The sequence below is a fragment of the Myxocyprinus asiaticus genome, chromosome 4 (assembly GCF_019703515.2).
Source record: "Myxocyprinus asiaticus isolate MX2 ecotype Aquarium Trade chromosome 4, UBuf_Myxa_2, whole genome shotgun sequence".
NCBI lineage: Eukaryota > Metazoa > Chordata > Actinopteri > Cypriniformes > Catostomidae > Myxocyprinus > Myxocyprinus asiaticus.
This window is the reverse complement of record NC_059347.1, coordinates 10,280,178-10,292,239: the sequence shown is the minus strand read 5'-3', so window position 1 is coordinate 10,292,239 and position 12,062 is coordinate 10,280,178. Positions and strand designations below refer to the sequence as shown.

The window sequence follows — 12,062 nt, the reverse complement described above, 5'->3', positions numbered from 1 at the left end:
ACCTCAAAAATGTGTTTTAGGCCTTCATGACCCTAAAGGTGAGTCTTGAGACAGTGGATCATCATCTCTAAATGTCTTCGCAATATTTGGGGCTGACTTTGCAAGGTTCAAGGTGCTTTAAGTTTGCCTGAACATTATGTAAAAAAAAAAAAAATGCAAATTCTCTCATTGTGATCTTTGCATAGACAATATCGTTAATGTTATGATTTACACATTTCATAAGATTTCACCACACTTATGATGTCTTTTTGAGTACACAGCAAAGAACAAAGAAATGTTTCAACATGGCCAAATGTCATGAAGTATTTATACTTCATTTATATATATATTTTTTTTTGAATTTCTAATTTTTAATCATTCATTTACATCCATTTTTTTTTATTTTTTTTTTTAATTAATTTTCGTTTTCCATCTTGTATGTATTGCTGTCATCCAATGTTTTTTACTCTGATTGTCCTTGTAATTGTCAACATTTGTATGCCGAACCATTTAAATAAGGGGAAAAATGTAACATATTATATGGTAAAGTACAACAAGGCTAAAGGCACACCTTAAAGAAAATTAGCTTTTTTTTTTCTGGTCATAAAATGTATCAAGATCTATGTATCAAGCAACATAATTTGTGTGAAAATAAATAATAACAAATGGTTGTTTTAATTAAATTTCTACAAAAAAAAAAAAAAATAATAAAAATAAAAAAAAATAAAAATAAAAAAATAAAAGAGAGGTGGCGAGGGGGGCTTTTACTCCACACTAGGGAACAATGCATTTGCCAAAGTGCAACATTTTTCAACTAATGAAAAATTGGCATCTCATAACATCTCAAGTAGGCCTGTTCTATAAACAAATGAATCTCCATTGTGATTGGATCAGTCAATCTGAGTCCACTTTGAAAATTGTTTCATAACAAATCTATTCCCCTCACTATAGAAACCAATGTGTTTTATAGGGGGTTTTAGGCCCTGCAACAGGTGGTATATTTTATTTATTTATTATTATTATTATTATTATTTTTTTTTTTACCCCAAATACTATCCTTTCACTTATTGGACAGCTATTAAAATCTTTTGATTGAATCACCTTGAACAAAACTGAAAATAACAAATAAGTATTTTGCCTCATAATGACATAATTTCAGGGATTTCCATTAGCTAAATAAAATTTCAACATAACAAAAAGTATTAAATATTAAATCAAAATGCCTCATAATCAAACTTTAGACATTACACGCAGATGATCTCATGGATCAGGAACATTTTGCAATACATAGTGACAAACGGGGTGCTTAAGAAAGTATTGTGGTAGTTTTTGTTGATATTTAGTGTTTTGGGAGGTATGTTGATGTTTCGTCGTTTGTACGTCGAACCACTTAAATAAAGGATTGCCTATTAAATGTAGCACTTTACATAATGAAAAAAAAACAAAAAAAAAAAACACAGTTCAGTAGGCGGGGAGAGGCAGAGCGTTTATAAATGCATGTGACGTCAGTGGCGTCGCGCAGCCGCGGAGGTGAAGATGGTGCTCATCAAGGAATAGTGAGTGTTACATTTCAGTTTTTTAAACTTTGTTTATTTATCGGTTTTGTTGGTTTGGCTTTGGTTGAACGGCTTTTATTGCGCTCTACCTGTGCGGCTGCAGTCTTTACAGAGTTTGAATGGACTTTTGCATGTTGCGTGAGAGTGATGATGAGTAGGATGCGGTTGGGTGAACTCAGGTCTGGCCTACCGGCTTTGACAGCAAACTCAAGAAATGCAGGTGATGATAACTTTCGGGAACTCCGCGACACTCCGTTAATCTAAAATAATTTCGCTATTGCATGAGTTCCAAAGAACCGCCGTTCTATTTCATGTGCCATTAAGTAACTTTATCCTGCGGAAGTTTATGTTTTCTTCTTCAATATGTGAGGTACTAGAGCGTTTCATACGTTTGAAGATCTGTTTAACCCTCTATAGAACGCATTATGTTCTAACATCGGAATATTCCTTCAATTCGATTTTTGGACGTGAAAATAGCAACCACAGTGGAAAATATTCTAAAACCTATTTTAATTAAAAAGATGAATTTCTCCTCTTATTAAATTCACTTTTCTCTTTATATATATATGTATATATATATATATATATATATATATATATATATATACTCTATATATACTATTCAAAATTTGTATACAACAGAATGTTTTTTTTTTTTTTTTTTTTGTTTTTTTTTCAAAAATAAAGAGTTTGATCTATATACTTGTTTAAATGCTTTAAATTATTTCTGTAGACAAATATAATTTTTTGGCAAATAATTTTGTCACAAAACTAAAATTATGATGATGATGATGATGATGATAATAATAATAATAATGGATGAGTTGGACTGGAGAGTTTAGGAAAAGCCAAACTGATCTCAGTGAAATCTGAAACAGTAGGTTGACATTTTTTCTTTAGTAAAAATCGGTCTGTGCTCACTGAAATTTGAAACACTGCTCCCAGTGGCCAAAGCGGAAAGTGTTGTTGGGCGCGTGGGCGAGTGTGAGCTCCATTTTCCGTGTGAAATATCCACAAATGGGTGTCAAGCGAGTTGTTTTCAGCTGTACAGGCTGTTATTCAGTGAAGAGGAATGCATATTTTATAAACTGTACACCCCAACCCAAACCCCAAACCTAAACCATCAGCGGAGTAAAAATGTAATGTTAGAATGAAATGCAACCTCTGAATCGCACTCGTCACTGATTATGAAAACAAGATTACTTCCTGGTTTTAAAGCTACACTATGTAACTTTGGGCCCTCTAGCAGTTTACGCATAGAACTACAAGTTACTTGCGGAGGAACATTGTTTTGGTAATTATGTTAGTCGGGCTTCGGCTCTGCTCCTCTGCGCAGATGAATCTGATGGTTTGAGGAGTACCGGTGTAACTATGGATACAGGTGATCGACGTATCAGAGCGAATGTCACTAACGACAACAAAATTCGCCCCCTCTCCTTAAAAAATAAAATAAAATAAATAACGACAGGAAGAAAAAGACGGATATCCGAAAAATATGTCTTATTAGCAGGTAAGTATTATATCTTCCGCTGTTGTTTTGACTTATTGAAAACAATTGTTTTAAAATAAATAACATTACAAAAGTTAGGCAACGCTGACATTAGACAATGATTGCTAGTCATATCAGATAAGGACAAACGGCGGAAACTTTTATAACTTAGCTAGCAGGCAAATAGACCAAAGTAGTAACTGGTCAAGAGATTGGCGTTGTTACCAGCATAACATTTGTTGTTTTCCATTGTCCTTCCTCAAAAATGAAGTCAAGCACTTCAGTACCACAATCCATAATAAAATGCCCCATTAGAGTGGCTAACGCTTTCTAATGAACTACTGTGCTAAGATAGCTTATTGGCTAACTATCGGACCAATAAAATATCTTACCTGTCCAGCAAGAAAAACTCCATCTCTGGGTCGGTTTTAAATCCTTTCAGAAAAAGCCAAGCTGATGTTTATTTGTGTTTTATTATGGGCTCTGTTGCTTTCCCCTTTTTGCGTGCAGACTCTTCTCGGTTCTCAGTTTCTTTATTTTGAAAATGGGTGATTCCCCAGAGGGTTGCCTTTTGGAACGATCCATGGTCAGTGGTGCTCATTTGTTGTGGCTACAAACTTTCAGCTTCAATCTACCACCACATCTTTCACCGCACATACACACACGCTGTAGTAGCTCCAGACCTTCTTTTCTTTATTTATGTAAATGCGCACAGATGACTGATGGAAGTATGCGATTTCCTGCCAAATCTGTCCCGACAGCTCTAAAATATCAATAATTATTATTTGCTTACCATAGTGAATCGGGGTATGCAAATATATGTTTTGGAAGACGGATTGTTGGTGTTCTTGATCATAAATGAAATGTTGTTCATTTCTAGCAAAAAAATCTTACATAGTGTAGCTTTAACGCTTGATCCGAAACCTGGGTCTCCCATGCTGCTGAAACGATGTGCTTCCGGCCGTGCCATAAGGAAGGTAAACGCACTGGAGATGACGCAAAAATGTCTGATATGAGATGGCGCTTGTCAGTCCGGTCCAAGGGTACTGTATCTCTCTGAAACAACATGCCGACTTCCCATGTGATCATGTTGGAAAAGCAGCCAGCATGTGCCAAGCTGGGAGCTCCCAGGATGCGTCTCATTAAGTTGAATTGTGCAGTGCTGTAATAGGCAAATCTTGGCTACACTGTAAACCTTAATGCTCAAAATAATTCATTGTTTTAAGTAAAGAAAAATTAAATCATACAAATTAGTTCAAATAAATGAACCTTGATTAGTATTTAGAACTTCACTTTCTTTTGAGATCACAAAACTGACATCTTTTTATGTGACCTGAATTGTTTTGTTGTTTTGTACTTGCTTGTTGGGTTCCCTTTACTTGAAGAATATTTAAATTGAGATTACATGGTAATTTTAAGTTCAGCCAAAGAGTTACATTTGAAGTTAAGTGCCATCAAAACGGATTAGTTAGCTTACTCGATATTTCAAATGTCTAGTGCAAAATTAAAATCTGAAAGTCCTATTAACTTAAACTTGGTAGTTTTATTAACTTAAAAAATTTGATGTAACTGCCTGATTACACATTTAAACCTTTTCGGTAAAAATCTGCCTTCATACTATAGTTTACTCTTGCCTGAATGTATGCTTGTGTGGTTTGATTATGTTAGCTTGTTTGCCCAAGAGCTATGACAAAAATATGATGACTGTAAAAACCTTTTTTAAGGATTCCATCCTCCAAATTAAGTTTCAAATTTAAGAGGGTTTTGAGCTAGGTGTTTGAAACCAACACACACAACCTCTGCTAGAGAAAACACATTTATGCACTTGGACTTTTAACTCCAAATCATACGACAATTAGCCTGTGTGACAACTTGCCCTGGTCTCTCCCAGATAGTGTTGATTAATTTTTGTTCACTACATAATTCCTGTACTTCAATCTGTGCTATGTGATAGTTTTGATAACTTTTACTATTTGTCTAACATGTAGAAAATGTTAGTAATATAAAATGAGTCTAAACGTTTGACCGATGGTGTATTTGTGATAATTTCTTCTGAACACACAAAACAAATCATAATTGTGTTATTTGTGCTACTCAAATTGTTTTCTGTGTTAGCCCCTCAAATAACAATAATTCAATATATAATGATCAAATAGGTGTAAATAGTTATCTGTTCATTGGTCTCGTGGTTAAGTTTTCACCCCACTACATGATGTTCCAGGTACTAATCTGCTCTAATATTTTATTGTAGTAAACCAAGATTGTATCTGTATGTCAGTGAATGTGTATCATAAATTGGGACATATTTGTTTGCATTTTGCTTTGCGATTTATCTGAAAAGGAGCGTTTATCTGTGGGAACAGGGAGCGAGTAGAGCACACGCATGGATGCACGAGAGAATCACACGTCACTTACAGTATAACAGCCATAACGAGTATCATAACATTAAAAATAACACATTTCAGCACCGAATTGTGAATCATTATAACACACAGGAATGAAATGGAAACTCAAGAACTGGAGATTCTGCATTAGACACTTACCTGCCAGAAGTCCTGAATGTTTTGCTGACGAATCAACAAAACATATGGGAAACTTTATTTTTATATCTTAGCTATGCATGGAATGCATATGGTTAGTCACATTTATTATGATCATTTACCATTGTTTTTCCCTGCTCTACACGACCCAGTCGGAACAGAAATAGGTTGTGACTCACCAGTTGAGAACCACTGTCCTAATTTACTGGACGGCTTGACACAACACATGTGCAATAATGGATGAATATTGCATTCACTTAAAGGGATAGTTCACCCCAAAATGACAATTCTCTCATCATTTACTCACCCTCATGCCATCCCAGATGTTTATGACTTTCTCTCTTCTGCAGAACACAAATGAAGATTTTTAGAAGTATGTCTCAGCTCTATTGGTCCATACAATGCAAGTGAATGTTGGCCCAAACTTTGAAGCATGTTGAAACTTGCGGAAAACACGCGAGAACCAGTTGAATTTTTATTCAATTTCTTGTCCTCCTCATCTTATGGTGATAAGTGTGATGGGCTTTGGCTGTATCTAAACCAAGAAGTTCTCATGTTTCGTGAATGTGCCAAGAGAACTAGGGCAGAGGGAGATGATTGTGGAATTGACATTGAACTCTCCCTCTACAGGCCTCATGAAATTAATATTTTGTAGTTTTGTGGGTTTTAGTCCAAGTGTGTCTGGTCTGAGGCCATGCATTTGTTAGTGTAGATAAGAGGCAGATAAGAGGTATTTCTCTATAGAACAAAAATGTCCCTCCCCTACTACCACCTGTAACTGACCAGCAAGTGGTAAATCGTGGCTCATGGCTGTGATATAACTAAAACCTATTGGCTATTTACATTAAAAAAGAAAAAGTAAATTGTGTGTTAAAATGTTCCTGTTCAATAGGAAATACTGTACATCAACACGGAAAAGAGAATTGTGCATGTCAAACCATTTCATGGGCAATGTTTATGCTTTTAATTTATTATTAAAAGCATATTATGCTGGAGATACTTTGTAATGATACCACCTATAACAGTTCCCTTTTTGCATAGTTTTTAATTCAGATTAAATATATATATTTTTGGGACCCTTTATACCCCATTGTCTTGATACTCTTATGTTTGCAACTTAAACACGGGAACGTTTTTGTTGTATTCTTGACTCACCAAAGATATTTTCATTGTAGTTTCTGTTATAAATGCACTGTTTATTTTTTCTGTATGTAAATCTCTGAACAATCTCTCTGTTTCAGCCGTGTTGTCTTGCCATGCACCGTTGAAGAGGTGAGTTTATTATTACTTTTATGTTTACTTTTAAGTTGTTCTTAAGTAGCATGTTAGGATATTTATATAGCAAAGTATTTTGGAAACAATAAGGAATAGCTCACCCAAAAATGATAATTCTCTCATTAGTTACTCACCCTCATGCCATCTCAAACTCTTATGACTTTCTTCTATGGAATACGCACAAAGATATTTTGAGAGGTTTATGGTGTGTTTATGTCCATACAGTGTAAGTCAGTGGGGTCCAAAACTTTCAAGCTCCAAACAGGAAGCATAAAAGTTATCCATACTTGATTCATACGCAGAGTGCTCTACAGTGTGTGTACTTTCGCAAAGCGTGTGTAGGGCGCTATGCACATGTATCAAGTGCAAAGAAGTGTAATCGTGCTTCCCTCATGAACACACCAAGGTGACTGCAGGTGTGAAGATTTAAAGTGAGTAAGGACTTACATTTTGGTTTGTTTCTCACGCAAAACCCATCGTATCACTTCAGAAGATATGCAACAAATGCTGCCTTTATGTCCTTTTTTGGAGCTTAAACTTTTTGGACCCCATTGACTTACATTGTATGGATATAAACATACTTGACATCTATCAAAATATCTTTGCTTGTGTTTTTCAGAAGAAAGAAACTCATACGAATTTGAGATGGCATAAGGGTAAGGATGGGTAAGGGTAAGTAAATAATGAGAGAATGATCATTGGGGTGTACTGTTCCCTTAAGTGACAAGATCAAATAAAATTTCAATTATTATCTCCCTAATATAATTGTGTTTAAGGAGAATAATCTCATTTTTGCAAGACTGCCAAATTGATACAGCTGCATCTTTCAAACCCTTAATTATGTAAAACTGTTTCATGGCCACAGATCACTGAAGGAAACAAAATAAATAAATAAATATATATATATATATATATATATATATATATATATATATATATATATATATATATATACATTAATGTACCATTCAGAAAGTACCTAATCTCTTTAGCAAGCCTGGACTGAGATCCTCATAAGTCTGTTGCGTAATGTACATGCTTATGCTGTTCGCTTGCTTAAGTATTTCCTCTCTTTTACTTAAAGCAACAGTTCACCCCAAAATTAACATTTTCTTGTCATTTTCTCATTTACCCTCTTGTCACTTCAAACCTGTATGTCTTTCTTACATTTTTTGTTGTTGTGCATTTTAATGGTAAGCTCCCAAAATTGTCTGAACAACTGTAGGTGAATGGTTAAAGTAGCCCCATATTTGGACTGAAAGCATTGTGCTATATTAAGCCATGAAGCAATGATTAATATTATTAATAAGAACAGCTATAAATCAAAAGATCACTGCAACTTAGTGTCTTAAGTTTAATTCTCAATGCTAGGTCAGAAATACTATAGCAGATATTTGGATTTTAAATAGAAATATGGGTGTGTTTGGAATGGCTTACTAGTCGTACTATTTTTGCAGTATGTAGATATTCCGTAAGCATTGAATACTCCGATTACATACCCTAACGTTTAACATTGTTTGGTATCTGATTTGTTTCAGTACCAAGTGGGGCAGCTGTACTCTGTGGCAGAAGCCAGTAAGAAAGAGACGGGTGGAGGAGAGGGCATAGAAATATTGAAGAATGAACCATATGAGAAAGATGGCGAGAAAGGGCAATACACACACAAAATCTACCATCTAAAGAGGTACTTGTACAATGCCCATGCAATACTTTTTAGAAACATTTTTATGTGACTACCAAGGATGTTACCATATTCAGGATGAGGGTGGAGGGGCAAATGTAATTAGCCAAAAATCAACCACTGACAAAAACCCTTATTGGTTTTTAAATCCATCTGAATATGGTGGCTACAACCCTGGAGAATACTTATAGTGCAAACTTCATATAAGCTTTTTCATTCTGTACATTCTGCTGTCCAGTAAAGTACCAGGTTTTGTAAAGGTGATTGCTCCAGAAGGCTCTCTGGTCTTCCATGAAAAAGCCTGGAATGCCTTCCCTTACTGCAGAACAAGTGAGTACAAAACTAGCCATTTAAAGAAGCTTATTGTTTATTCCATCTTATGATGCACATGAAATCATGTTTCAGTTTATAGGCTTTAAGAATTTAAATTCACCACACGACCACACAAGCTGCAAACTTCTGGCAATAATTTGCAGCGCATTGTTTTGTTTGCTGCAAATTTACTGGATATTAAAGGGATAGTTCACCCAAAAATGAAAATTCTCTTATTATTTACTCACCCTCATGATATCTCAGGAGTGTATGAATTTCTTTATTCACCAGAACACATTTGAAGAAAAATAGAAAAATATCTCAGCTCAGTAGGTCCTTAAAACACAAGTGAATGTAGATTTCTCTTTTGAAGCTCCAAAAATCACAGACAGTCAGCATAAACGTCATCCATATGACTCCAGCGGTTAAATTAATATCTTCTAAAGCAATATGTTCTCTTTTGGTGCGAAAAAGATAAATATTTAAGTACTTTTTTAAACTCTAAATCATGCTTCCGGTCAGCAGCAGTACGTGCGTGACTAAATCGCATTGGCGTTTGAAACATGTGAGAACTGACGCAAGTGCGTCACAGCCGGAATAGCAGCGCTGTTTACAAGTGAGAAGGAGGAATGCTATACAGTAGCTTGGTTGGTTTTGGTTTAGATCTGTATTTATCTGTTTCTTTACTCACAATGGTGCATTTGTGTGCTTATCCTGGATGTCTCAACCGAGTGGAGAACGTGAGATTACTTCTGTATAATACAAGTCAGAGAGAATTTTCATTTTTGGATGAACTATCCCTTTAAAGGAATAGTTAACCCAAAATGAAAATTCTCTCATCATATGCTCACCCTCATGATATCCCAGATGTGCATGGCTTTCTTTCTTCTGCTGAACATAAATGAAGATTTTTCAAAAAAAATCTCTCTGCTCTGTTGGTCCATTCAATGCAAGTGAATGGTGGCCAGATTTTATATGCTAAAAAAAAAACAAAAAAAAAACAAACACATAAAGGCAGCATAAAAGTAATCCATATGACTCTAGCGGTTAAATCCATGTCTTCTAAAGCGATAAAATATGTAAGTCTTTATTTTATTTTTTTTAAATTTTTTTTTACTATAAATTCTCCTCCTTGCCCTGTAGCTGGCGATATGCTCGAATAATGTGAAATGCCAAAATCAAAGGAAGAACGAGAAAGTGGACATTTATAGTTAAAAAGGACTTGTATAAGGATCTGTTTCACACCCACACCTTTTTATTGGATTACTTTTTTTTTATTATTATTGTTTCTGAAGACATGGATTTAACCACTGGAGTCTTATGGATTACTTTTTTTGCTGCCTTTCTGTGCTTTTTTTGAGTTTCAAATTTCTGGCCACGATTCACTTGCGTTGTTTGGACCTACAGAGCTGAAATATTCTTCTAAAAATCTTTGTGTTCTTTAGAAGAAAGTAAGTCATACACATCTGAGATGGCATGAGGGTGAGTAAATTATGAGAGAATTTTCATTTTTGGGTAAACTGTTCCATTTAAATGGCACTTTGTCGCAAGTAAACTGTTTTTACGAGGGTGCTAATTTGTGTATCATCTAATCATATGTGTTTCTTCTCTTGTATATTCTCCCTGTCACCCACAGTTGTAACGGTAAGTGCACAACAGCAGACAACTTTCTTTGTGCTGTTGCAATGAAGTGTTACATTTACTGGATGTATAAACATGTTTGCTCCTTTAGGAAATGATCTCTTTAGGAATGTTTAAATATTTATTATGGAATATTTTATACTGAATGGAAGTAGACCTACAGAGATGATGGTAGACTGTAGACGTAAGAAAAGCTTTAAATGCTCTGTTCATCTGTGTCCTCCTAGAATGAGTACATGAAAGATGATTTCTTTATCAAGATTGAGACATGGCACAAACCTGACCTCGGAACACTAGAGAATGTAAGTCTGTGTTTGTGTGTATGTGCATTCAGTGGTCACATGGGTGGGGAGTAAACCACATTATGCATGTTTTCATTGTATGGTTAGAGGACATACTGCATCTATTGGTTTGATCATAAATGCTTGAAATCCTGAATAACAGGTTCATAAACTGGACAGTTCTACATGGAAGTCTGTGGAGGTCACACCCATTGACATTGCCGATAGAGAACAAGTAGCCCCTGGTGTAAGTACCCTGTTTTATGGAGGTGGGACACTCTCACTGGTTTTCTTTTCCCTGATAGAAATAGAAAATGAGACTGTTGAGTAATTCTGGCCTTTTCTCATCAAGTGCAAGTAACAATTGTCTTAGGCAAGTAAATAAAACTGTCCACTTTGCAGGTCACTTTGGTATTTTAGCTAAATAATAGAAAAGTGAAATTTTGTAGAATTTAGTTAAATATGATGGGTCTGAACATTTTTGTGAGAGGTGCTTTTTTGCAGAGATACTGACTTGAATGTGGAGGCACAACTGACAGAATGGTCCGTAAGCTGTATTGCTCTGCCCCTTGAGTCTGATGTGTGTAAACGCAATGCTGTCACAATAAAATGTGGGAGCTTATTGGAAAACACAGCACTTATTATGCAGTTCTGTAGCAGAAACTGACTTGAAATGAGATTGCACTTTTACACTTGTCCTACATTAAACTTTTTGTTTTTTTTAGCAATCTCAATCTCGCATAATAAAATTAAGTTTCTTTTAAGGCTTCATGGATTCCAACATGCAGTGTTTTGACTTGACTTAGGGTTAAAAAAAAATAATAATATATATATATATATATATATATATATATATATATATATATATATATATATATATATATATATATATATTACACATACAGTGTGTGTGTATGTATATATGAATAGAACAGTGGGTGATATGAGTTGTCATATGAGTTGCTCATGTGAGTATACATAAATTAGTATATATAAATTCCATCCGCCCGTCCGTAATATTACTCTATTTTCTGCTTCCTATTGCCTTCAACCAAATCACAGCTGTTCTGATGTATTTACGTACACTGTAAAAAAAAAAGTCCTGTTAAATTTACGGTAAAAAACTGGCAGCTGTGGTTGCCAGAAATTCACCTTTAATACGGTAACCACGTTTCAGGCTTTACGAGATGTAATTTTGATGCCTGTATATTTTACGGTGCATTACTGTCGTTTATATTATTAAATAATAAACTTGATATATTAACCTTCTGAAACTGTTAAAATCTGCTTTTCACTTTATAAAGTATT

General features: G+C 34.9%; 1 protein-coding gene across 1 annotated transcript in view; it reads left to right on the top strand.

Annotated features, from left to right (window-relative positions):
- Positions 1-1,504: 1,504 nt before the first annotated feature.
- LOC127434225 (phosphatidylinositol transfer protein beta isoform) overlaps positions 1,505-12,062 on the top strand; it is a 33,648-nt gene continuing 23,090 nt past the window's right edge. The window contains exons 1-7 of the mRNA XM_051686793.1: positions 1,505-1,535; positions 6,806-6,836; positions 8,378-8,523; positions 8,759-8,850; positions 10,469-10,476; positions 10,701-10,775; positions 10,918-11,001. Coding sequence (XP_051542753.1) covers positions 1,516-1,535; positions 6,806-6,836; positions 8,378-8,523; positions 8,759-8,850; positions 10,469-10,476; positions 10,701-10,775; positions 10,918-11,001 — 456 coding nt within the window. The 5' untranslated portion in view covers positions 1,505-1,515. The remainder of the gene's footprint in view (positions 1,536-6,805; positions 6,837-8,377; positions 8,524-8,758; positions 8,851-10,468; positions 10,477-10,700; positions 10,776-10,917; positions 11,002-12,062) is intronic.